We start from the raw sequence: 27449 nt of genomic DNA on the forward strand, positions 1-27449 counted from the left end.
ACAAATACAATACTACTCCACAAGTACATACACACCATAAACCAAATACTGAAACATAATCACTTGAACATATAAAAACATATATACCCTATAATACCCTATAACATCAAAGATCTATACCTTGTTTTATCATTGAACCATTATTCATCAGATACCTTATTCTTCAACAGGCTTGAATCCGTTCTTCATATATATACCTTGATATACCCTAGTGATACTTATGAAATGTCTTGTGCTCCGAGATGAATGTTCTATCAATGTTAATTATGATTCTGTTTTATTGAATTACAATTGTTATCATATTGATTCGTTTTAGAATTGGATGGTTTTATAAATGTGGACCAGATTCGTGGTCATGATAGGCCAATGTGTGACTTAGATCCAGTATATAGAGCAAAGCTGGGAGCCTTACTCGGGGTTAGTGCATGACTGATCAGCAGCCTAACCTTGGTTTTTAAAATGAAAAGTGAATATCCAATTCTAATCATTGTTTATCCTAAAACTTGAGTCTTCTGAATCATTTCAATTCATCATTGTTTAACCTCAGTTATTGCTATTATGACTTGCTAAGCTAGTTAGCTCACTCTTGCAAATCTGTTTATGTTATTCTACAGTTAAGAAGGAAATGGTTTGTAACGAGGATTCCTAGTCTAGTGTGTGAGCTAGGATTTCAAGTTAAGTTGGATCAAGATAGCAGGAGCTTTATGTTTAGTTTTGAGTTATATAAGCTTGTAAGAACGCTTTCACTTTCAGTTGTAAGTTGAACTAGTTTGGATTTGGTACGATGTAATAAAAGTTAAGAGGGTGGCTTGTTTTCATACATTAACCTGTTGCGATCTATGGTTATGGTAAGTAGGGTCTTTACATATATTACTTTCATAAACAGGTTTATATATTGGGTGTGTGTGTATTGTGAACCCCAAACTTCTGACACGAGTTTGGAGGGCGTCACAGGTTTGGTATTAGAGCGACAGGTTATAAGTCACTGAAACTAGCCTAGTTTGTCGGGAATGGATAGAGGGTTAGGATTAGGATTAAGAAATAGAAAGGTAGGACGCCGAGAGGTTGAGTGCGACTGTATGATAGGTTTCGGTATAATTCGTAATGAGATCCGAGATTCTTATCTAGCGACGCAATTTTCAGATAGCGGCGATGGCAGATTCTTTAATGCCGGGATCGTCTGATTATTCGGAGCCTTTAGTCGGAGGACCATCATATGATTCACGCCCTGCTTTTTCTCCGATGTTAGACATATCACCTCCTAGTATGACGGTTGCACCTTTTTAAGCTATTATCACATCCTGTGATGTGAGACTACCTATTCGAGGATCCCCCACATGTTGATTCTGGTTCTACCGGATATTCAGCTGTGAGCGCATCTTTTCTGTCTACCCTACACCTTGTTCTATACCATCAGTTTAAAACCTGTCTTATAAAGTAACAACACCTATGAGGATGGATTCGAGAGCTATAGTATATGGTAAGTACACGAGGTATTAAGAAAGGTGAGAAGGAACCTAGAGAGAGAATTCAGGTATTCCGAAGGATAGCTGCTATCAGGTTATTTTGAGCTACTAGTAAGTATGCCACCCATGATTATCTTGTGGAGTGAGCTAGATAGATTTTAAAGGAGTTTGAGAAGATTGGAGATCGAGAGTTTTCTTGGAAATTAGATGATGATGTAAAGACCAAACATGATATGTATAGTAGTAATGTGATGTGATATTAGTCGACCTTGTTTTATAAAATAGATTTGATGATTACTGGATAGATTTGTTATACTTAGTAATCGTAAGAGATGATGATGGGAGTGTTACCGGTATGGAAGACTAGAAGTGAAGTTATGAATAAGATAATATGCAACAATAACTGGAGTTTGTGTCGACCAATGAAGGAAAAATGGACCCAATAAGGGTAGAAGATATATGGAAATGAATGGGCTCTTATCTGATTGTTTCCCTAATTTGATACCTTGTAGTTGTTGAGAAGGACAACAACCAACTCATATAGTAATGACGACCAGGTGTATGATTTTCAAAATTTTAAACAGTTTTCAAAAGAGATTTTCTTAACAAAATCTTTTTAAAAGTCCTTTAAACAAAACAAGTTTTAAAAACTTGGTTGTCAAACTACTACTTGAGTTTCTTGTTTGTTATAAGATTCAGATTATCCAGAAGAATACTTGTTATAGAAGTTAGTATGGTTCATTTAGAAGGCAAAGTGGACCCGCTATTATGAAGAAGATTTGATTGTTCCTAACAGAAGAGTGCAAATCTTGTTAAATAAGTTTAACGATAGAACCAATGTACGGAGAAACTATTCATCTAATTTCTGAGACTATTAGAGTTCAAAGAATACGTCGATTTACAAGAAGCCGAGTATGATCAAAGAAGATTGAGAAAACTTCCAGACTTTTCTAAAGGAAGAATGTTATTAGCAAAGGAGTCGATATGTTGAATGATCAGTAGTGTAAGCGAAATTTGAAGTTATGATTGTAAATCTCGTAAGAGTGCAAATAGGGTCAAATTATAAAAATATTAAAAATGGAAGCGCGACGCTAAAGATACAAGACCTAATAAATGGGTATTTATTCTAATGATCGATTTAAGAAGGCATTTCAGAGAACTTTCTAAAGTTAATATATGACTCGGAATGGGATATATTGATCGAACAAGCGTTGAAGCTGTAAATAAATAAAATGTGGACGACGACCAATGATATCATTCTTTTCTATAATACTATATATTCTTATAAATCTTGAATAAAGTATGAACTTCTTTCATGATCAGCTTTATGAAGTGATAAGAAAATTGTTGTATTCCTTTCAAAATCATTTTCCCCTCAAGTCTTGTTTTCTTATTGAGACAAGTAGTGCTATGGTGTGACTCCTTGTCAGGATAACAAAGAGTCTGGTGGGACACCACCTAATCATGTGTTGTATGCCATATAGTATGAAAGACTGGCCATCTTGAGTACAAATATTATTGTCACACTCATATCTAAATCATCATTCATTCTTTCCTCTTCCATTATGACTTATTGATTTATAGATCCTTCCGATTGTTTCCTTTTACTGTTATTCTTTACAAAAGGTTTCCAATCAGAATCATATACACAAATTCCCTTCTTGTGTAAGGTCTATTCTTTGAAGGTTTTAAAAGGAAGTGAAATGATCCCGTGTAGTAGATGGAGTTACATGTTGAGTATGGATAATTGCAAGCCAATAAATAGTGGACAGATACATGCAAAGAAGAAGCATTATGCCAATAACGTGGTTGTCACGACGATATCAAATCAGAAGCGGAAATTTGTATACATGATAAGTTTCAAGTCTGAGATTTTGGAGGGAATTGAAGTAGTTGGCGAACCGTATGAGGTAAATTAACTAGAGAAATAAAAAAGTAAAGCTGCCTATATCGGATAAGGCAAATGATTGATTGGATAGCAGAAGAGAAAGAAGAAATTCTTAATAATAACTAGACAATCGATTAATATATTGTGAAGATGAAGCATATCTCAATCATATGGGAGATACTTGTCATGAAGGTTCAAGATCGAAGAAATGCTAGTTACGAATAAACTCTAAGTGTGTTCTTCAAGGAATGGTTGGGTTTCCCACTCAAGTAAGTGAGTTATGGTAAATTTGATGCTCATAACCGAGCCAATAAAGAATGTTCAGTATGGAAAGACATAAGTGGAGATGAAGATATGGTGATTTAACTGCAAATTTTTTTAAGAAGTGTTGCTTTAAAACCAATTGAATTCTTTCACAAGATTATGATAGTGTTGGTTGAGACCATGTGTTGGTTAATAGAAGTTGAACAAGTAAACTAATAAGAACAAGTGTATATTGTCAAGGAGATATGAATTGTTAATTAGAGAGCTTGAATTGAAACATGAACTAGAAAAATTCTAGAATAATTTGTAATGGTACTTATTAGTGATATTCTGTTATAATCAGAAGATATGAGAAAATGTATGGTATAATAAGAATTTTTTGCTATAATCTTAAGTTGAACTAAAAATATGGGTTGTACTGGTTAGTATTATATGTGATGGTGAAATGGTGAGTTAGAAAGTGGCAGTCGATTGGTACAGTTGTGGATTGATTGTTGGTTGTTTGATTGATTGATGGTGTCGGCTTGAGTCTGACTGATAGTCAATAATATAAAGGAGATGCTGCCTAACTTTTCAGAAAATATCCTACTTTTAAAGATAGAAAATATACTTCCATTTGTTATTGATATTCCTGTTGATACTCCAAATAATGGTGATCTCGGTTCTTGAAAGAGGTTCTTACCGCCAATCCGACTACATATAATTGGTCTTTGATTTCATTTAGCTAGTCATCACTTGGTGCAATTGATCAATTAAGTGAGTTAATTGGTTAATTTTATCGATTAATGGTCAGTTAGATGGAAATTGATTCCAATTAGATTAAGTAAAATTTTGATGTGATTTTCAAATCCGAAATCAAAGCAATGAGGAGTTTGGAGAAAGTAAGGACACCAGCAGAATTCAAAAATTGCTGCAAGTGTGTGAGGCTTTACTTATATGAATGTGCCCTTTGCTATAGACAAGAGAAATTAAAAGTTATTGCATAGATAAGGGAGATGAATGTTTTCAAGAACTAAGGATTCAAGATAAAGCAAAGAAAAGGAAGGAGGGAAAGGAAGAAGGGAGGTGGAATAAAGAACATATTAGTAACTATACCAATATGGATTTTGTTAGACAATAAAAAAGATTTTATCATCTGCAATAAGGTTTTATTAAAAGACTTGGAGGTATACCAATATAGAACGACGAGGTAATGAGAATTACTCTAAGATACCGGAAAACTAAAGAATACAAGTATCCGACGTATGGTAGAAATTAATAATGATAGTAACATATATAAATTGAAAGATTTTGTTCCAGGGTTAGCCACAAGAATGGTTTATTAGATGAAGAACCGAACAATGCTATTGGAAGACTCACTCATGTTAAGAAAAAATAATGAGTTATGAGAATGAAGAACTTAAATAGGAAAGAAAGTGGAATCAAAAGGATGATAAAGAAACTTTATAAAATGCCATGATATAGGTAAGATATGGGTATTATGTGGGACAAAAGTAAAGTGAAGAATTTGATGAAACATTGGTAAATTGAGATAGGGAATGCATCCCAGGAGTACGATTAAGTACCAAAGGCTAAATGAAAATATCTAGTGATCAGGGATAAAGAAAGTGGGGGAACATATAAATAAATGTTATACCTACCTAAGAATTAAGGCTAACATCAAAGACTAGATGGATACATTTCGCCAAGAGACGTCGTAGTGAAGTCACCTGAGAACCAAAGGCGAGGAAAGCGTTAATTGAATCATTATTGATAGGTTATCCAAACCTAGTCATTCTTTTTTATTAATAAGCAGTTTATCCAATAAATGGGTTAGTTGGTGCTTGAAGAAATTGTGGTACGTCATCAGATCCAAGGATTGATTGTAAATGATCAAAATTATTTGATTTGAGATTTGACAGAAGTTTTCAGAATACAATGAATTATGTCGAACCAGAGTAGTTATACCACTCCTAGATGAATGGGAATTAAGTAAGGCGGAACTAAAAGATAGGAATTTAGCTAAACATCGATAAATCAAGGGATTCAAGTTACTCCGAGAATATGATACCAGACATAGATGTCAAAGAAGGCTTTTGATAATATGGCATAAAGAAATAATAAACGTTATATGTGACTAGACGTCAAGGAAGAGCATTGCAGTCAGTTTCGTATGAGAACTCCCTAGAACCAAAATAAATAATAATATAGGTTAGAATATGCGGGTGATGCCTCCAGGTTAGTATATTTTCTTCTAAATAGTAAGAGATTTTTGTTCGGCAAATATACTCGATTATGATTCAAGGAAATTAAGGTATGATGATAAGTTGGTGCATCAATCACATCCAGTCAAGATTTTCTCGTTAATTCTTAATTCTGGAGTAATTTCGAGAATGTTAGAAATCGAATACGTCATGGTTTCAGTATAACATTCACAGGTTGACAAGAAGATTAAAGGAATGATTAAAGAGCCCCGAATGCAATTGGAAGCGATTACAAACTAGGTTAATTGAACAAAGAAATATGTGGCAATGAGGTTCAACAACTAGTAATTATTGGAACGTTCATGAGCATGAATTATAAATTATAAAGAAAAGAGAATTAATATGCATTATGCTGGTCCTTTTGAGATAGTAAAATAGGCAGGATAATTGTACGTCAGTTGACTTCACCGCCACACGTATAACAGGTTCATAGGTGTTTATATGTGTATACTTAGGAAGAGTAAGTTAGCTCCGTTATATATAAAATGGAGACTTGAGTTGAGTTATATGAGCAACTAATAGAATAGGATATTAGCAAGAGGCTGTTGAGTAATGATTGATGTTGCAAGTTAAAATTTATGAAAAGTTGTAAGGTTGAGAGATCAACTTGAGAAAATGGAAGTAAGATACTTAAGCGTGTCATTATCTGATCCTAAGTGTGATTCTGAGGACATAATCCTTTTAAAGGGGGAAGGATGTAATATCCGGGATATATCGTGTAATTATTTTTATCAATAAATAATTATTATGTGATTATTATGTGATTTTTGGTGAATTATCTGATGATTGGTGTGATATGTGGATGTTTATATGTGGCAAAGTATAGGTATGTTAATTTTATTATGTCTAGAATAGAATATAGATAATTGTGATATTTTTCTGGTAATTTTTGGACTGTTATATGATTTTATAATGATTTATGAATTTATAATTATTTTTTGAATAATTACAAAACTATTTTATTAAGTCGGAAATCGTCCCACTTCAACCTTTTTTTGCATTTTTACAACCCGAAACTCTTCGGAAAACTCCTTCCTAACCTAACTTGATTATTCCGGACATTTGCCGTGTTTTGACTTTTTCAATCTGGAGTATGGTTTGACCCGTACGTGTCCCGACACAAAATTTTTGATACAATAACCATTTTGATAACATTATTTTCGTATAAATATTGTATAAGAAGCCCGGTTTTGATGGTTATCCAAAACTTTTGATAATTATCCAAAAGTTTGATAATTATCCAAAACAGGTTGATAGTTATCCAAAACATTATCCAATCGGATCATTTTTGCAGTTACTTAGTAGCCAAGTAACTTATTTTCTGATCCAATATGATCCGACGCATATTAATATTCCATAAATATAAATAGCCCTTTTCTTATTTTATTTTATTCGTATAATCATAATCGATTAGTAAAAATATTGAAAATACAGAGAAAACCCTAATAAATCGTCGCGTTCTTGAAAATTAAACTCAAATCCGAAGGCGTTATCGAATTCAGAATCAAGCATGCCATATAACGATTCGAAGTTCACGAAAAGTTCTTTTATAATCAATCATCCATTTCAGTGCAAAAATCAAGGTGATTTTATTATTAAATTGTTTTAATTCATATTAATTAAGAATTAAAATAAGAATTTTTGATGTTGATGTTGTTTGTGTGATTTGAAGGCTAAATCTTGTAGATCTTTTCCTCATGATGATTTTGGTATATTATATGACTGATTTGGAATTCAATAACATGTTTAAATTGCCATTTGATTCTCGAAATGAAGAACTAGGGTTTCAAACTTTGAATGTTCTTAATTGAAATTTGGATATTTCTTTGTTTGAGGTTATTCTTTGAAATTGATTGTACCAAATTATAGATCGTCGAAAGATGAATCGAATGGTACCACTGGTTTTAACAGACGATTCCTGGTTGGTGTTGGCCGGAAAATCGAACCCAGGCGGCATCGAATTTTCCAGTCATTTTTCCGGCCAAACGCCGTGTTAATTGTTGATTCTGATGGCACAGATGTGTGCTGGGAGAAAGTAGATTATTTTCTGTTAATCTTGTGAGTTTCTGGGCCGTATTTAGCTCACCGAAAAAGCTCGGTGATCGCCATTAATGGCGGCCGGCCACCGGAGCTTTGACGGGGAAGACGACCAGGGGTGTCAAATTGTAGTTTGGCCCGTTTTAATTCTGAAAAATGTTCAAAAATTCGTACTAAATACCTGGAAAATCATTTTAGCCCCGAATCTTCCTTGAAAAATTATTTTGATCAAATATCTTGCGTGCTATGTGCTACGTGCTATCTGATTAATGTGTTATATGCCTATGTGGTTATTATTGGATGGTTTTTGCTGTATCTCTCAATCCGTAAATCGGATTTGGGTAAAAGGAAGGGTAGACAAAAGCTTATGACGTCTATGTGATGATTAGAATAATATGAGATCGAATATTGATGGATACTTGTGATGACTAGCAGAGTAAGCGAGGCATTGAAAAGAAAACCAATGATCATTAAATAGAACTGAAGTGTACAAAAAGAAAGCAAGTGATCGATGAATAAAAGCAAGAAATAGAAAAAGAAGGAAAGTGATTGATGAGTAGAACTGTTAGATGATTACAAGGTTGGGAATCATCTGTGATAAGGCAAGTACTTTTGAACCTTCTTCGAGATATATTGCAAATATTTCTGAATTTTCTCATAACATGTTGCTAGTATTCAAAATAAGTCATGTTTTGTATTGCAAGCGCTTTAAAATATTCAACCTTGAACCCTGATCATAAAATTGAACTTGAGTTGTAAGCTTTATTTTTTGTAAACCATCGACGATTGATTTCCCAGATATTAAACCATACAAATACAATACTACTCCACAAGTACATACACACCATAAACCAAATACCAAAACATAATCACTTGAGCATACAAACACTTATATACCCTATAATACCATATAACATCAAAGATCTCTACCATGTTTTATCATTGAACCATTGTTCATCAGATACCTGATTCTTCAACAGGCTTGAAACCGTTCTTCATATAACTACCTTGATATACCCTGGTGATACTTATGAAATGTCTTGTGTTCCGAGATAAATGTTTTATCAATGTTAATTATGATTCCATTTTATTGAATTATAATGGTTATCATATTGATTCATTTTAGAATTGGATGGTTTTATAAATGTGGACCAAATTCGTGGTCGGACCAGATTCGTGGTCATGATAGGCCAATGTTTGCCTTGGATCCAGTATATAGAGCAAATATGGTAGTCTTGCTCGGGGTTAGTGCGTGACTGATCAACAGCCTAACCTTGGTTTTTAAAATGAAAAGTGAATATCCAATTCTAATCATTGCTTATCCAAAAACTTGATTCTTCTAATTCATTTCAATTGATCATTGTTTAACCTCAGTTATTGCTATTATGACTTGCTGAGCTAGTTAGCTCACTCTTGCAAATCTGTTTATGTTATTATACAGTTAAAAAGGAAGTGGTTGATAACAAGAATTCCCAGTCCAGTGTGCGAGCTAGGATTAAGTTGGATCAAGATAACAGGAGCTTTATGTTTAGTTTTGAGTTATATAAGCTTGTAAGAGCGCTTTCACTTTCAGTTGTAAGTTAAAATAGTTGGGATTTGGTACGATGTAATAAAAGTTCAGAGGGTGGCTTGTTTTCATACTTTAACCTGTTGCGATCCGTGGTTATGGTAAGTAGGGTCTTTACATATATTACTTTCATAAACAGGTTTATATATTGGGTGTGTGAGTATTGTGAACCCCAAACTTCTGACCCGGGTTTGGAGGGCGTCACAACTATCATACTCCCGAAAGCTCGTTATGATTGGTTACACTTATGCTTGTAAGATTTTAAAAGTGTAAGCGAATATAATTCTGTAATGTTTAAGATTACTTCACAATTGAAATTATGTGGTGAAAATATATTTGATAATGATATGTTGGAGAAAATCTACTCCACTTTCCATGACAATAATATGCTCCTACAATAGCAGTATCATGAACGGGGATTCATAAAATATTCTGAGCTTATATCAGTCCTACTTCTTGCCAAGAAAAATAATGAACTATTAATGAAAAATCATCAAACCCATCCAACTCGTACAACACCATTCCCTGAAGTGAATGTTGTGATCATTAGGGATTATGGACGTGGACGTGGTCGTGGGCATGGTTTTAGATATGGCCGTAATCATGGACGTGGACGTGCCCGTGATTTCGGACATGGGCGTGGTCAAAATCACAAAAATTTCTCAAACTTTAAAAAGAAACCTCACCGTCAGAAGTGGACAAATAATGAGGAGAAGCCTAAGGGAAATATGATGGGTCAAAGGGCTGAAAGCATTTGTTATTGTTTTGGAATTAAAGGACACTTGAGTTGTACCTGTCTTACCTCCAAGCACCTTATTGATCTCTATCAAGCTTCTTTAAAGGGTGTTGAGACTAATTTCACTTAGCAAAGTGATCTTATGGGCCTTTCCCAACTTGAAGCTCACCTTGGTGGAAAAAATCAAATTGATCCACTCAACTCTACTCACATGGAAGTATCTGATTTCTTTAAAGATGGCAATGTGGAGGTGGTCAAATTTGGTGTTGATGGTGCCAATTAAATAATAAAGCTTTGCTTTAATTTATTAAGTGTTTGTGCATTTATGGTTAAATTTATAAACTTTTATGTTTGGGCTTTTTAATATGTTCTTTTTAATTTACAACCAATAAAAGATTTTTGTGAAGAATATGGATAACATCCCCTCATCATATGCCGTAAAAGATGAGGAATCACTTTGTTTAGCCAATAGCGCAACAACACACACAATTTTAAAAAGTCAAAAATATTTTTCGCATATAAAGTTAGCTAAAGTTAATGTGAACATCATATCTGGTGCATCAGGCCTTACTGAGGGCTCTAGAAGAGCAAATATAGTGTTACATAACGCTACACGACTTACCATCGATGATGCAATGTTTTCCACCAGATCAAAAAGAAATCTTTTGAGTTTTAAAGATATACGTAAAAATGGTTATCACATTGAGACAACAAATAAAAATGATGAAGATTTTTTATATATCACATCAGTTGTCTCAAGGATGAAGCAGTTAATTGAAAAGCTCCCCTCATATAAAACTGGATTGTATTACACCTTCATTAATTCAGTTGAGCCATATATGGTGATGAACCAAAAATTAGAGGACCCTACTAAATTTGTAATATGGCATGATCGATTAGGCCATCCGGGTTCAACAATGATGCAAAGAATTATAGAAAACTCAAATGGACATCCTCTCAAGAATAAAATGGTTCCTTTATCTAAAGATGTCTCTTGTATTGCTTATTTTCAAGTAAAATTGATAACCAGACCATCTCCTCTAAAAGTTGCAATTGAGTGTCCAAATTTTTTTAGAGCGGATTCAAGGATATATATGTGGATCTATCACCCCATCCAGTGGGATATTTCAGCACTTTATGGTACTTATTGATACATCAACATGATGGTCGCATGTTAGTTTATTGTCCACTCGTAACATTGTTTTTGCACGACTCCTTGCTCAAATAATTCGATTGAGAGCACAATTCCCTGATCATAACATAAAGAAAATTAGATTGGACAATAAAGGAGAATTTACATCTCAATCCTTCAATGAATATTGTATGTCAATTGGGATTGAAGTGGAACATTCTGTTGCCCACGTACACACTCAAAATGGCATCACCGATTATTTCATTAAAAGGCTACAACTTATTGCTAGACCTTTACTTATGAAAACAAATTTACCAAATTCTGCTTGGGGACATGCGATATTGCATTCAGCTTCTGTAGTTCGGTTATGACCGACCTCTTATCATCAATATTCCCCTTTGCTACTTGTAAATAGTAAAGAACCAAATATCTCACATTTAAGAGTTTTTGGGTGTGTAGTTTATGTTTCGATATCTCCTCCTCAATGAACAAAAATGGGACCCCCAAAGAAGACTAGGGTTATATGTTGGGTTTTACTCTCCCTCAATTATTAAATATTTGGAGCCCATGACTGGTGATTTATTCAAGGCAAGATTTTCCGATTGTCAATTTGATGAGATAGTATTTCCAACATTAGGGGGGAGATAAGATAAAATTTGAAAAAATAAAAACAAGAAATTTTGTGGAATGCAGTATCCCTGTCTCATTTTGATCCTCATATGAATCAATGTGAACTTGAAGTTTAAAAGATTATCCACCTACAAGAAGTCGCAAATAGATTTTCTGATGCATTTACTGATGTCAAGACTGTGACAAAGTCACATATACCAGTTGTAATAATAAACATCCCAAAGAAGAAAATAAAATCATAATAGCAAATGAGTCTAAAGCACGCCAAAAGCATGGTTGACCTATTGGATCCAAGGATAAAACTCTAAGAAAAACAAGGAAACTTGATAAGGAAGTTAGAACATCAAATGACATCATAAAATTGATCACTGAAGAGACGTCTTCCAAGGATTATCAAACACCTGAAATTGTTGACAATGATGAGATCTCGATAAATTATGTCATTTCAGGAAAGAGGTGGAACATAAAAGAAATTGTCATGGATGATATATTTACATATACAGTTGCACTTGACATTCCTGAGAAAATCGAGGATCATGAGCCTAGAACGATCTAAGAATGTAAAAGAAGAAATGCTTGGCCAAAGTGGAGAGAAGATATTGAAGCATAACTGAAATTACTTGAAAAATGTCAAGTTTTTGGACCTATTGTCCAAACACCTGCAGGTGTAAAACCTGTTGGATATAGATGGGTATTTGCGTAAAAGAAATGAAAAAAATAAAATTGTGAGATACAAGGTATGCCTTTTTGCTCAAGGCTTCTCACAAGGACCGGGAATCAATTACGAAGAAACTTATACCACGGTAATGGATGCAACAACATTCATATTTTTAATAAGTTTATCAATTCTAGGAGGGCTCTGAATGAATTTGATGGATATTGTAACTGCCTACTTGTATGAGTCACTCGATAGTGATATTTACATGAAGATCCCTTCTGGATTAAAAATTCCTGAAGCATATAGTTCAAGACCCCGAGATATTTACTCAATTAAATTGCAGAGATCATTATACGGATTGAAACAGTCGGGTCGTATGTTATACTATCGTCTCAGTGAATATCTTTTGAAAGATAGATATATTAATAATGTAATATATCTATGTGTTTTCATTAAAAGGAAAAAAATGGGGTTTACTATCATTGCAGTATATGTTGATGATTTAAACATCACTGGGAGCCTAGATGAACTTCATGAAACGAGTAGATATTTGAAAAGAGAGTTTGAAATGAAGAACTTGGGTAAAATACAACTCTGCCTTGGTTTTCAAGTTGAACATTTATCTAAAGGAATCTTTGTCCACCAGTCTTCATATATTGAAAAGATTCTTAAACGATTTATTTTGGATAAGGCATATCCTGTGAGTACACCCATGGTTTTATGATAATTAGAAAAGAATAAGGATCTATTCTGCCCAAGAGAAAACAAAGAATAACTTCTTGGTCCTGAAGTACCATATATTAGTGTCATTGGTGCACTGATGTATCTTGCCAATTGTACACGTCCTGATATTGCATTTTCTGTTAACCTTTTGGAAAGACATAGTTCTGCTCCAACTCCAAGACATTGGACTGGTGTCAAATAAATATTCATATATCTTCGAGGAATAATGGATATGGGTTTATTTTATTCTAAAGACTTAAAAGTGGATTAGTTGGTTATGCAGATGCAGGATATCAGTCTGATCCACACAAAGGAAGATCACCAACATGTTATATATTCACATATGGAGATATTGCAATATCTTGGCGATCTACAAAACAACTTCTTCGAATCATGCTGAATTGTTAGCACTTCATGAAACAAGTCAAGAATGTGTATGGTTAAGGGCTCTAGTCCATCATATTCGAGAATCATGTGGTCTTTCAGTTAATAAAGGATCCAATATCCTTCTTTTCGAAAATAATGAAGCATGTATCACTCAGACCAGGGAAGGCTATATTAAAGGAGATCGGACAAAGGACATTGATCCAAAATTCTTCTTACTCACGAACTTCAGCAGAGGGGAGATATTAATGTTTATCAAATTCGCTCATGTAAAAATCCAGCAGATTTGTTTACAAAAGCACTTTCAACATCTTCTTTCGAGAAATTAGTATATAAGATTAGAATGCGTAAACTTCGGGACATCTTGTAGTTATGTTAAAATGAGGAAAGACATTATTTGTACAACAATGTACTCTTTTTACTTCACTAGGGTTTTCCTACAGGGTTTTTCCTAGTAAGATTTTAACGAGACATAATGTAAGTACGTGTCATCAAGGGGGAGTGTTACGTATAATGTGTGGATGACCCTTGTGTTTCTCACCTTTTTATATCCTCTCATTATTAGCCAACCTTTGGCTTTTCACTATCCAAGTAACTTAAAATTATAGGTCTATATATAGAGCCATTTCTATGAGTTTGAGATATACATCAATATGATAATGAAAGTCTTTTTCCCCTACCCTTTATATGCTCTATAAATTAGTAGTGCTTTAGTTATTTTCATAATACAGATTTATTATTATTATTTATTTTATTAAATGCGAGTACAACCAAAAAAGGTAGATGAATATCCATGTGAATGAACACGTCATCTTTGTGGAAAAATGGAAGCTTGAATTTGTACTCTTATCATAACAACCGTTACAAATGTAGAGATAAGAATGTTTCTATAAACGGATGCATGTATACGTTTCTCTATATATAAACCATTTTGTTGAGAATATTTGGGTGTATTCGGGTAAGCATTACCTTTATGTATCTCCATATCTATAATAAGTGTCATTCATATGTGTATTTACATGCAGATACACATATTAAATACTTTAAAATTTTAATTAAAGAAATCAATTTTCCTATATATTCAATTGAGTCCCCATTTTGGATAAAAAATTACTCAATGGAATCACCACTGGAGATAAAAATTTAAATCATTCCCAAATCTACCATCGCGAGAAACATCAAAACCAACCTGCAAATCATCAAAAAAATTACATATTCACTGAAATTTAGCCCAACATTTATATTTTTAGACAAAATCGTTCAATTTTCTTCACAGTAAAAAGCCTCAAATCAGCTATATTAACCATCATCGGTTGGTATCTCAAGAGTTAGGATCAATTCTGCATCAATTTATTTCTCATACATAGTTGTGCACAATCTTTTAAGAGGGGAATCTTTTAAGCGGAGTGGGTTATTATTTTGACGCTGTTTCCGGAAATCAAAGAGCAATGCAAGCACAAATGTCTTTAGTAAGTTGCCTTATATTTTACTGTCGTAATCTAGCATCCATTGTATTCATAAACATTTAGTGTATTTAATCTGTCAAAATTAAGTTTTTCAAATTAATAGACCATTTTAAGTAGTAATCGATATTTACCTTGTTTATTAATTTAGTGAAACTGATTTTTGTACAATTCTCGACCAATATTTAGAAATAAAAATGAAATCGATTTCATCTAATTGTTGGTAAAGGTGTTCATGAATTCACTAACCCGGTAAAATTTTACCAACCTAACCTTTTTTTTACTGATCAGAATGATAAAAAAATCTGAATTTTGATTCAAAATTAATTGAGTAGATCGGGTACGGGTTTCATGATTTTTCGCCGACCCCCCACACAATTATATATATATATATACATACATCCCACACACAAATTTATATGTATATATATACATATATATACTTGTGTGTGTATGTATAATACAACCATTTATAAAAGAAAATATCATAATTACATTTATGAATTTATGATTACAATTTATGATGACTTACAACATAATTTTCATTACTAAGATTATAATATTTATTAAAATTAAATATTAGCACAAAAATCATAGTATTTTAGTTTTATTTTGATTATCAGAATGAGCGATATTATATACTCTCTCCGTCCCACTCATTTCTTTACATATTTTTGTTTCATGTTTGACACACATTTTAAGTCTACTATAAATTATAATTCAATCATTTATTTATAATTTTTTTATAAAAATTCGAACATTATATTTTAATTTAAAAGAAAAAAGTTTAAAAAAATTTAGGCAACTACACTTTATAAGAGTCGTGTCGAGCCCCGTTCTCAAATGTAAAGAATTGGGTGGGACGGAGGGAGTAATATTTAAACGTTTTTTTATCATACCATTTAACATGTCCAAATTGAACCATACTAACTACAACTGATATACTAAATTAGGTTATGATTTTTTTTAGTTTTGTCAAAAAAATAACCACTCAATTGAACCAGGTTGTTAAAATGTCTTTAACCCAACCAACCTAATGTATGAATACCGCTAATTCTCGATTTGAGTTTAAATCAACCTATTTGAGGTTAAGTTTTATCTCTACTTGTTTGACAATCTTAACCACTGGTTAGAATAGATAGGTCCAACATGAAATCTAATATAAGGTGATAACTTATTGTTTTGTATATCGATTATAATTTTATGGCATATTATAACTTGAAAATCATGGTAAATATGTGATTGGACTAGTTTTAAATTAACTTTAAAGAAATAATTTTGTATTTCTTCCGATAATAGGAAGTCAAGAACTAAGTAGAGACTTTAGAGTTTATTTATCAAAATCATTACTTGTTTGGTCCAATTTTGTCAAATGAGTCACTCATTGCTAAAGCGACTTAAATTAGTCAATAATTTGAATTTTTTTAACAACTTAACTATTTATTAAAGGGTTTTTCTAGTGTGTGCCTATAGGCACACATTAAGCACTAATTTTTATGATTTTATAGTATTTTTATCGGTGAAATTGGTGTGAATGCAGAGGGTCCATCAACATTTATGATTGAAAGACTAACCAAAATTTGACACATCATTTCTATTGTGCGCCCATGGCACACCACAAAAAATCCGTTCATTAAAAACTGAAATTTTGTATCACTTAATCAACAACACATGATCTCATTGATACAAATTTAAAATTAGTAAATAAATAAGTCTTTTTCATAATAAGTGACTCCCTTATACATTTGAATTCCATCAACAATGACTTGGATAATGTACCTGAAATTATAGATATAGCACTTCAATTTTGTAATCGTAAAATAACCAACTCTTCAAAATTTTAAAGTTTTAAAGGGAGGGTTATATTTTATATTTTAAACTACTTGCTCAAATGAGTAGACAATCAAGATAAATATAGAAAAGTTTTTTTTATCAGCTCTTACTTGGCGTAAAAAAAGAAGAAGAAGATGAACATAGAAAACAAACAAATAACAAAATTTAGACACTTAAAAGCGGGAGGACTAGAACCAGAGATTCCTCAGAAAATCGGGTTCGGTATATCACGTTGATCAACATAATAATTTTGAAAATTCTAGATGTGATCCATGCATTTATCTGCTATTAGCTAGTTACATTTATGCAGAAACATGCATACTTCTTTAATGTGTTTGTCAATGTGAAGAACCACTGTGGGTCAATCCTTTATGATAGTTGATCATGTCAATTATGAAACTGCACATATTATTTGCAGTAAGCACATATTTAATTACAATGATTTGCTAGAAACAGTAGTTGTTTATCTTTGATCTCGAAATTACATAAAAAGGTAGTTTCTTAAAATTATATATTAACTGTATATGATTTGTGCTTGATGTGGTACCTTTCGATCTAAACACCCCATCATGCATATGATGAATATGATTTGCTTTATTTTCTATGTTAATGTGTACATATAATATTAGGTTAAATGATGTTTTGGCCACGGAAATGACTGAAAACTTATAATGGGGTCATCCAATTAAGAAAACTTTTGACCACATCATTGTACTATTAAAAAATTTCATGCAGGTCACTGACCATTACATTCCGTTAAAAATTTGACTAAAAGCTGACTAAGTTTGATGACTTGGTTTGAGTAAATCGACTGTGATATGTATAGTCAACTGAGTGGCGCTTGATCACACAACATAATGGAGACTTGAAATTTGGTTTTAAAATGAAAAAACTTTCATTCAGGTCACTAACTATTACATTCTCTAAAAATTGAAAAGAAACCGGACGAAGAGCAAAGGCTCTTCCTGACACATCTTTACAACATATACATACATTATCATCAATGGTTTCATTTACAAAAATTTATCCTTATCAATCAATTGTCATTATATATATCTTTAGGTCATTTATTTGTTGTGTGTGTATTTGTTGCATTTGTTTATAAGTTTTGAATTTTTTTAGAGAGAAAATAGGTGTTATTGGAGATCTCTCTGTCCGGTTTCCTTTCAGTTTTTAATGGATGTAATGGTCAGTGACCTGAATGAAATCTTCTTGAGTTTGATAACCCGATTGCAAGTATGGAGTTAGTTGAGTGACGAAACCGCCACTTCAGCTAACTGTACATGTCGTGGTGGATTTATTAAGTTAACTCACCAAACTTAGTCAGGTTTTCGTGTATTTTTGAACGAAATGTAACGGTCAATGACCTGAATGAAATTTTTTAATATATATTATAATAATGTGACTGAAAGTTTTTTGAGTTGGATGACACAATTTCAGGTTTTTAGTAGGTTAAGTGATCAAAATGTCATTTAACCCATATAATATATGTTTTGAGCGAGATGATGACTGAACTTTGAAAATGATGAATAGCAGAACAAGAAGGAAGAGTTGGAGTCCAAGTTAGACACAGGAGAAAAGAAACCCGAAAAAGAGGAAACCATCGCTTGCACCTCAGGTGATCAGCCAGTGCAGGTAGAGAATAATGAAATGCAGGACCAAGAAAAAGAAGTTGCAAGACCTTCCCTCAACTATGCTTATGGACGGAGGGATAAAGCGCTGATTTTTAATATGTTTTCACAACTGACTTCACATCATCAGGTGATGGTGTGCACTTTAAATATAGCCAGCAGCATCTATTTGTTTACGTCCATTTCTCTATTTGAGAATATGCATCTACATGCAAGCAAATATTGATTTTATTTCATCGATCGTGTGTGCATAAATAACACAGTTCCATTTGGAGAAACAACAGAGAGATATTCAAAATTCTCCAGCTACTTTTACTCGAGGTGAGATCCATTACACACACATACTATCTGCAGACCATAAGATATTTTAGTGGCTCTGATTTGCATTGTTTTGAAAAATTGTCCTTCTATGAATTGGTTAGCAAGTGGACTAACAAAAAATGACTACAAGTCTACAACCGTTATAAATTGTACAGGTGTCAAAGAAATTACAGATAAGGAACCTAATACTAGGTGGCAGACTTGTTGGACCTCCACTGAAAACAGCCACCAACAGAATGTTGTAGTTGTAGATCAGCCAATGCCAGTGGAAGAAAATCTTCATAACAATAATCAATTGGACAGTGCTGTGATCGATAATGAAGATGATACAAGTTTTCGAATTGATTTTGATTACTTTTATGCACGAAGGAAGACAAAAATGCGGACCTCTTTAGAAGTTTACAAACAAAGTAAACTTGACAAAGGCAAGAGACAGGCGCAAGCTTCTAGTATCTTTTCACAAGTGACTTCCCGTCATAAGGTAATGGCGCACTTTAAATGTAGCTACCAATATCTATTTGTTTATGTCATCATTTTCGGAATATTCATATATATGCAATCAAATTTTGATTTTATTTCATCGATTATGTGTGCCTAAATCACACAGGCTCGCTTGGAAGAACAACGCAGAGATATTAAAATTTCTCCAGCTACTATTACAAGAGGTGAGATCCGTGTTTCATGTTTGTTAAACAACATTAGCTAACTGCCTAACTAGTGTCAGCTAGAATATACAAACATAGTCTGCAAACCTTAAGCCTGTATCAATATGATGACAATATTGTTTTTCTATATCAGATATTGTGATCACACCAGTAGAGACAGTATCATCCAAAACATCACCTAAGAAAGGATGTGGTCGGAAATCAAAGGCCCTAACTGGGAGACCTTCGCGCTCTGTTCCCAGGCAGAGGAAAAGAAAATCAGGTACCCTTGTGCAGCAAGGTAGTAACGTTAACGTAGAAACAAATTTACTTGTAGCGCCAGTCATGTTTTAAATATAATTGGCATTTAGGCCACTAAACAAAAACATGCACAAAAGAATGAAAAGAAGTATATAGATAACAGTTTTCTACTGAGTTGAGAGCAAATGAGGGATGATGTTGATTCATTACACTGAATGCCGTTTATTTACATAATAACATTTACAAACTGCAAACTCAAGTGTTCTACTTGCCTTTGTTTCACTACTTTTTTGCTATAAGTTGTGTACCGTTTAGTAAGATTTATTCTTTATTATTGTTGGTATATCAGATATTCCATTCATATATACGATAAGTACAATTTTTAGTGGTTATGAACTTGCATTGTTTTGTAAATTTGTCCTTTGAATTTTAAGTTTGCTGACAAAAAATTGTCTCTCTTCTGCCACAATGAAACGAACAGATATCAAAGAAATTGAAGATGGGGACCTCAATAATAGGAGGCAGACTTATTTTCTTGGCAAAAATGAGAAACCCCCTTCAATTTTTGATCATTCTTCTAAAGGGTTTGAACTGGTAAGTTCAGCATACTCAGTTAGAAATGCACATTGAATTTGCTTAAATTTGCTTGATGTGAACAGTGCATGGATCTATTGATATAGATGGCTAGTTTTAGATAAGGTACATTGGAGTGTAAAGAGCTAGGTAGGATTTGTTTCGTAAACCAGTACTCTTTGACGTTTGTTTGTCGCGGCTGCGAGTAATTAGATTCATAATCAATTGTGTTTGACAGGTTGATACGCACATAGGATACCAAGAAAGTCTATTAAAATTTGCAAAGAATTTGGGCCCGACTGCTCAAAGTGTTGCTTCTAAAAAGCTTCAACTACTAAGTTTAGCTCAAACAACGGGGCATGGATTCCAGGCTCCAGTTCCCCAACAGCCTTCAAGCGCCTGGAGACTTTCTGAGGATCCCAAGGGAAAGAGTGTGATCATGGAGAGAGGGTGTGGAAGAAAGTCAGTTTCTGCAGAAGACATGAGGCCTATGAGATCTTTTGATAGTGTGGGCACTTTGTCAGCAGGCAGTGCTTACATTTCTTCTCTCCCTGACACATCCAGGATTCAAAGATCAACTGATGTTTTCCGCAGATCTGTAGGAGAGAATGTGCACTTTCCCCCTCATAATCATAATCAATTGGTCCTGCAGCAGCACCGTTTGCCTCCCAGGAATGCTGCAGTCTTAAATGCTAACTCTGTGCGTCCTAGTTATCAAATTCCAACTGTTTATGAACCACGAAGGATGCAGATTGCTTCAACACCTGTTAGGCCATCAAGGTTAAGCAGAATGTTCCCTGCCTCTGGCTCAGGTAATGGAGTATGGGGTGGACATCAGTCTACTCCATTAAATGAACTACAACGCCATGATTCAAACTCACAGTTGCAAAATCAACATGGATTGGGTGCCCATCAGCAGCAGCAAATGGGATTTCAACAGCAGCCTCTGCCTATTCTCAGCAACTTGTTTGATACAGGAATCTCTTCCTCTGTCCCAAACCATCAAACCACATCTAATGCTGGTCGGAGTGCACAACAGCTGCCTTTGGCACAAAAATCGTACACAAATTTGGAACTGCAGCTCAGAACCAAGCCTCTTTCTCCTGATGAAGCTAGCTAGATACTAAGAGAGAAATAAAAGGCAGAGTTTATCTGGGGTTGAACATTTTTTTCCTTTTTTTTTCTTGAGTTCTGATGGCGTTCTTGTATTAGGACCGCATTCACAATAAGACTATGTCCGCTATACTTTCCATGTAACTATGCTATATAATATTCTGTATTTGGTGCATAATAAACATGCACATAGTAATACAAGTCTAATTATGGGATCTTAGGATCCCTCTCTCAGTGAGGTCGATGATAAATTAGCGATTTAAAACTATCCCAACGTTTACGTATACGATATACATGACATTTCACTTGGATGTTCTGTACATCAACTAAGCTAATCACAGTTAACCTCCTGGGTTTTTACGAAAATAACAAGGGGAAATGAATATGACAACAGCTGACCACAATGAGCGACAACGTTATGACAGTATATCTCTTGTTATAACCGGTAGCATATGCACATAAATGAAGTAACAGCGTCAATCATTAATCAACAAAATGCTACATCGTTACAAAATCATTTAATTTGCCATCTAGTTTTTCTATATCTCGATTGCTATGGGAAGCTCCCAGTCATGCAACATCTGCAGTCCGGATGTTTCAAAGGACAATGTCACCGTTATGAAAGAAAACGGCGAAGCTATAGAATTCAAACCGGGAACAAAAGTATATGATGTTCTGGCTTCCAATCCATTTCACAAAGTGATACGTTGCTGCTCCGACAGGACAGTCCTGTCCGAGAATTCTACCTTAAACTGCAACTCCTTGTACTTCTTGCTTCCTCATGGATTGTCAATAAGTGATGCTACATACAGGAGTCTGGTAAATTCTGCCATATCTAAACAATTAATTGTACCGAAAGCTTTGAGGCCAGCTAATGAATCTAATTATAATGGCACAAATGTATGCACATCAAACACGACAAAGCCCGAGAATTTATCGAGTTGTTTGAGTAGTGATTCTGAAATAAGTGATGAGTATATATGCAGGAAGTTTGCAGCATGGAAACCAGGCCTTAAGGCCATTCCAGAGGTAATCTCTCCCTCGCCACCAATTAGCTCCTCCACATGCAGCGAAATCCTGAAACAGCAAGCTAGGTAGCTTTATATATCTATGTATGTTCTTTAAAGTTGCATATGTATTACACTATGTAGGAATTGGATTCTTAAGTCTATAGTTTTATTTCATGGCCTCCGGATACTGTTTACCCTTAAGTTGGGTGTTCCATTGACCTCGTATATTTCTTTAATGTTTTAGATGAATATTAAAGGCAGAGCTTTGCTTTTAAAAAACAAATACGACAACCGTAACCCAACCATCCATTGGTTTTAATTCGAAAACCTATGTTCGAATTTTTATCGATTTGATTTTGGTTTTAGAAACCGAAGAAATACTAAAGAGGAAAATATTACACGGTTAATGTTACGCCCAGATCCTTTCGGTCGCATGAACAGGCTTCGGCTGGATTGAAGATGGCTTCGGCCGTACCTGAAAGTGAAGAGAATGCGAGGGTTTGTACCCCCGATTCACCTCCGGTGTGAGAATCAGAATCTGGCTGTAAAAGTAGGGTAGTAATACAGGAGAAGTAGAGTGTTGAATGTATGTATGTTTTGTCTTACTTCACAAGGGTTTTTATACCCAATCCTGCCATGAATGTTCATCCGTTACAAATCATTAAGGAGGGAGAGAAAAGGGGGCGTTATGTCCCTTGTTCTGTCCAACGGTCCGCGAGTAGTGGGCCTCGGCCTGGGCTTCCGTGGGCCTTCGTTACGCGGGCCTGGAGGTCCTTCGGCCCAGTAGCTTAACCGCTTAATGGGCCTCCGTTCAATGGGCCTTATTGGGCCTATAACCAACATGTCCCTGTCCTTCGGCGGGGCCTTCGGGCCGGCCGACGGACACCGGTCTCGGCCCATATTGGGGTGCAGGAACCCTAGGCCGATCGCTTTAGTTACGCCTCGATCTTCGGTCGTACACGTGGCAAGCTTGTGGGGACTTGCAGTGCATTGATGACAGCTGTTGGCACGTCATTCCATGACTCAATCTCAGCCATTGAATGTCAACCGTCTTGATCTGGGATGTCCATTTCAAAAACCCCCAAACGTCGCTTTTCTAAATTTATTTTAGGCGCCTATATAAGCCCATTTGTATGCTTCATTTTCTTTTTATCACTTTAGTTTCTCCATACACAGTGACAAATTGCGGTGAATCTTTCAATCACGGGCAACAACAACTCCATCTTCCCAAATCATCCCATTTCAATCCAAGAACATCTCCAAATAAGTAAGTCTCTTTCCTTGTTTCCCAATTTTGAATTTGCATGCTAGTTTTCTGTGTTTTAGGGAGTTTGCATGTGGACAGTGGTTTGGTTCTGGATTCATGGGGTTTTTCTGGGTTTTGTATGTGTGCCATTGTATTTGTTTGGGGTTTTTGGGTAGGTAATAGAGGTTTCTCCGGGTTTTTCCACTTTAAGGGGGCCCCATGGGTTTAAAGATGGCATGCGAGGCGTTTTCTGACCAAGAACGTTCTTTGGGATTTCCTGGTTTTAGAACGCCTTTCGGGAGCCAACCCAGGGCTTAAATAGGTGGTCTGGAGTGATGTTTGCGAAAGGCTTTGTAGGCAAGAACATCCTTCGGGCGGGCTTGCCTCAGGAGCAGATTTCGGAAACAGCCTCCGGGGTTCTGGTTCGTTCGGTCCTGGGACGTGTACTCGGGTTTTTACTTTTTCTTTTATCTGCTAATCCGAGTACATGGACTAATGTCTCTCTGTTCCTGATACAGGGACATGGACCGAGCAGACCGTCCTCCAGATTCTTGGGACCCCTTATCCAACAGCTTGGTGGGAACGTCTTCCATTCGCCCCGAGCGGACGGGACGGGCCCTATATGGTTCGGCTGCCGACTATCCCGCAGCCAATAACAGATCTGAACTGACGAAAGGGCGCGTAGTTCAAATGTATGATGATTACTCTGTCCCTCGAGGGTTTTGTTGGCTGTACGCGCCGAGGGAAGGCGAGAGGGTGCCGGATGGATATGGAGGCTGCGCCGTAGGGATTTCGGAGGCGGCCTTCAAGTGTGGCTTGAGGGTGCCACCGTTGAAGCTGATCAAGAACCTTTTCTTCCAGATGGGTATCGCCCTCGGACAGATGGACCCGAACGGGTTCATCCATATTAACTGTTTTCAGAACAGGTGTCTTCACGCCGGGATCGTACCCAGCACTCGCCTATTCTGGTATCATTATGATTTTAGGAAGAATCCAAAGAGTGCTGGTTTTTACACCATCGCCCGTCGGGCGGGGCGACCTGATTGGACGGCGACCAATTCGAACAATAAATCCACTCACACTCATTGGTGCTATGTGAGTGGTCCAAGGTTGGCGGCCATGTCGGTTTGGCGGGATGTGAACACCGCACTGCTTCTCATGCCGAGCTTGACCTTGGAGGAGAAGGAAAATTACACGGCGTTGGTGGACGTCAATGTGAAGAAGCTGGGTCCCAGAGAGTTTCGAGACAAGGACTAGCTCTTCAGCTTGTGGGGTGGGGGTAACAAAACTTCTTCCTTGGTCTTTTCTTTAGTTTTATCCCAGCACCTGTATTTGCTTTTCCTTGTTATGCATTCGATTATATATATGCTTGGACTGACTTATTTTCCCTTCATATTTCAGTGTCTTCAGGCTCTGATCGAGAGAAAGAAGGCCAGGGCGGGCGAGAAGAGGGCGGCCGAAGAGGCGGCGAAGAAGGCCTCCGACCGGAGGGTTATTCCAGACCCTTCGGAGGGCACAGGCGAGAGGGCTCAGACCGAGAGAGCTCCGTCACCCCGCCAATCTCATGCGGCTTCTGAGGCCGGGGAGGGGGACGATCTGGAGTACATTGGAGAGGGGAACCCTTCCAAGAGGACCCGGAGCAAGGAGGGGATTGTGCACTCTTATCTCCCGGGGTGGGGCGTGCTCACATCCGACCATACTGTGTATCCAGCCCGGCAATCCACGAAGGAGGTGGCTTCGGACCTCTGCCATGGCCTTCAGCTCCCGGTCGATCTTCCGACCTTCGCTTCGGCCTCTGCTATCGAGGCCTGCACGGAGCTTCTGTCCTTCCTATCCTTGGTACGTTTTTTAATCTTTCTATTTTTCTTCCATCTTTTTCCTTTCGGCACCTTTTAGTAATATTTGTCGTCCTTTTGCAGGCTGCCCCTTGGGCCGCAGCCGTGGAGGATAAGGTTAAGGACATGGAGACTCGGATGGCCGAGGTGAAGGAGTTGGAGAGGAGGGCCGCGACGGCCGAGGAAGAACTTGTAAGGGTGAAAGCCCGGAACGAGGTCGAAGTCGCGGCGCTAAAGAAGGACAGATCTCGGCTGGAGACTGAGCTGGAGAGGGCGAACTGGAGGATCTCCCACCGGAACGTCCAGCTGAAGAGGTCCCGAAAGGAGCTTCGGAAGTAGCAGAAGCAGCTGGACCGGACGGAGGAACGCTGCTTCCAGTTCGGCGCTGATTATGTCCTGGAGAAGGCCCATGGCCTGAACTGGGAATATAAGCAATTGCTGGACGACAGCCTGGAGGATCCTATCGGCCGTTCAGCAGTCGAAGTCCCTCCTGTCTCCTCCAGCGAAGATGAAGAGCTTTCGGATGAAGACCCTCAAGCCTAAACCTTCAGCACTGAGGTTCTTGACATGACGGAAGATGATCTTGTTACGAAGTTTGCCATTGGTGTTTCCATGGTCGTACCCAACTCTTGCAGCGGCATTCTTCGTTCGTCTTCCTGTATCTCTATTTTTTGTAATCGGTACTCTTTGTAATTGGTACTCCTTGTAGTTGGTACTCTTTGTAATTGGTATTTGTAATTTAATTAGCCTTCGGGGTTTTATATTTTAATGCATCTTTTGTTTTTCATCAGCATGTCTGACTGCATTTAATTGTTCGCCTTAAAAACGAACCGTCTCTTCGGCGTTATTGGTGCCTTAACGAAAAATGAATTGTATCTTTGGCTTCGTTCGCTTTAACAATCTTACAAAATGAATTGTATCTTTGGCTTCTTTCACCTAAACAATTTTAATAATTTGAATAAAATGAATTGTATCTTCGGCTTATTCATTTGCCTTAACGAACTTATCGAATTGTATCTTCGGCTTTATCTGCCTTAACAACAATAATAAAATGAATCGTATCTTCGGCTTAATTCGCCTCAACGATCTTGTTGAATTGTGTTTTCGGCTTTTTCTACCTTAACAATTAAAAATAATAGAATGAATCGTATATAAAATGAATCATATATTCGGCTTCGTTCGCCTCAACGATTTTATCGAAGTGTTCTTACCCCCTACGGCCCCAAGGGTTAAAGGTCGAAGGTGAGTTCGGCGGTTAATCCTTTTACTTAATTCAGGCGAGGGAACATGGGTGCTGATCTTTTAGCGATTGCCCCTAGATCAACAGGTCATGGTTCGTTCGTCCTAGGGGAGGGTAGGTCATCTTCGGGATCGCCCCTAAACCTGGTTGGATTAAAGTTTTTCATTATCGAGGCCGAAGGACCATGTTCTTCTTTTGATCGCCCCGGGACTGGGGTTCCTTGGGCCTCATTAATAAATGATTAAGTTAAGCCGAATGATAGGGCGTTATTCTAGGATTGCCCCTTAAGGCCCTTAATTCATGTTTACCAATTTCAAATTGTCATAATGATGTAGTGAAGGGTGTGTTGGGCGATTTCCCCTTATGTCGCTTAATTAACAAATTAGACAAGGGCGGCGGCCGATGGTTTTATCTTCTTCGGGATCGCCCTCAGATAATAGTTGGGCGGCCGCAGCACGTATAAATAAAGAAATTTGACGGGAAATGCATCTTTATTTAGTCAGATTGCTTACATTTTTCACATATAATTCAAATACAAGCTTTTAAGAAAT

General features: G+C 36.2%; 1 protein-coding gene across 2 annotated transcripts; it reads left to right on the top strand.

Moving 5' to 3' along the window:
• Window positions 1-14771: 14771 nt before the first annotated feature.
• LOC141705995 (uncharacterized) lies at window positions 14772-21801 on the top strand. Of its 2 annotated transcripts, none has more exons than XM_074508845.1 (8): window positions 14772-15197; window positions 18558-18785; window positions 18919-18976; window positions 19132-19457; window positions 19584-19641; window positions 19775-19903; window positions 20363-20475; window positions 20693-21801. In XM_074508845.1, the coding sequence occupies exons 1-8, from the start codon at window positions 15177-15179 to the stop codon at window positions 21572-21574; spliced, it is 1815 nt and encodes a 604-aa protein (XP_074364946.1). In that variant the 5' UTR covers window positions 14772-15176; the 3' UTR covers window positions 21575-21801. The 2 variants fall into 2 exon arrangements, with proteins under 2 accessions (XP_074364946.1, XP_074364947.1); XM_074508846.1 differs by having other exon boundaries at window positions 18561-18785.
• Window positions 21802-27449: the final 5648 nt, after the last annotated feature.

This window comes from Apium graveolens, chromosome 2, assembly GCF_009905375.1.
Source record: "Apium graveolens cultivar Ventura chromosome 2, ASM990537v1, whole genome shotgun sequence".
Taxonomy (NCBI): domain Eukaryota; kingdom Viridiplantae; phylum Streptophyta; class Magnoliopsida; order Apiales; family Apiaceae; genus Apium; species Apium graveolens.

Bases quoted from the DNA above. Each gene is read 5' to 3' on its own strand.
- LOC141705995 (XM_074508845.1), top strand. From the start codon at position 15,177: ATGCAAGCACAAATGTCTTTA. The intron at 15,198-18,557 runs GTAAGTTGCCTT...AATGATGAATAG, and splicing joins TGCAAGCACAAATGTCTTTA to CAGAACAAGAAGGAAGAGTT. The intron at 19,642-19,774 runs GTGAGATCCGTG...TTTCTATATCAG, and splicing joins TCCAGCTACTATTACAAGAG to ATATTGTGATCACACCAGTA.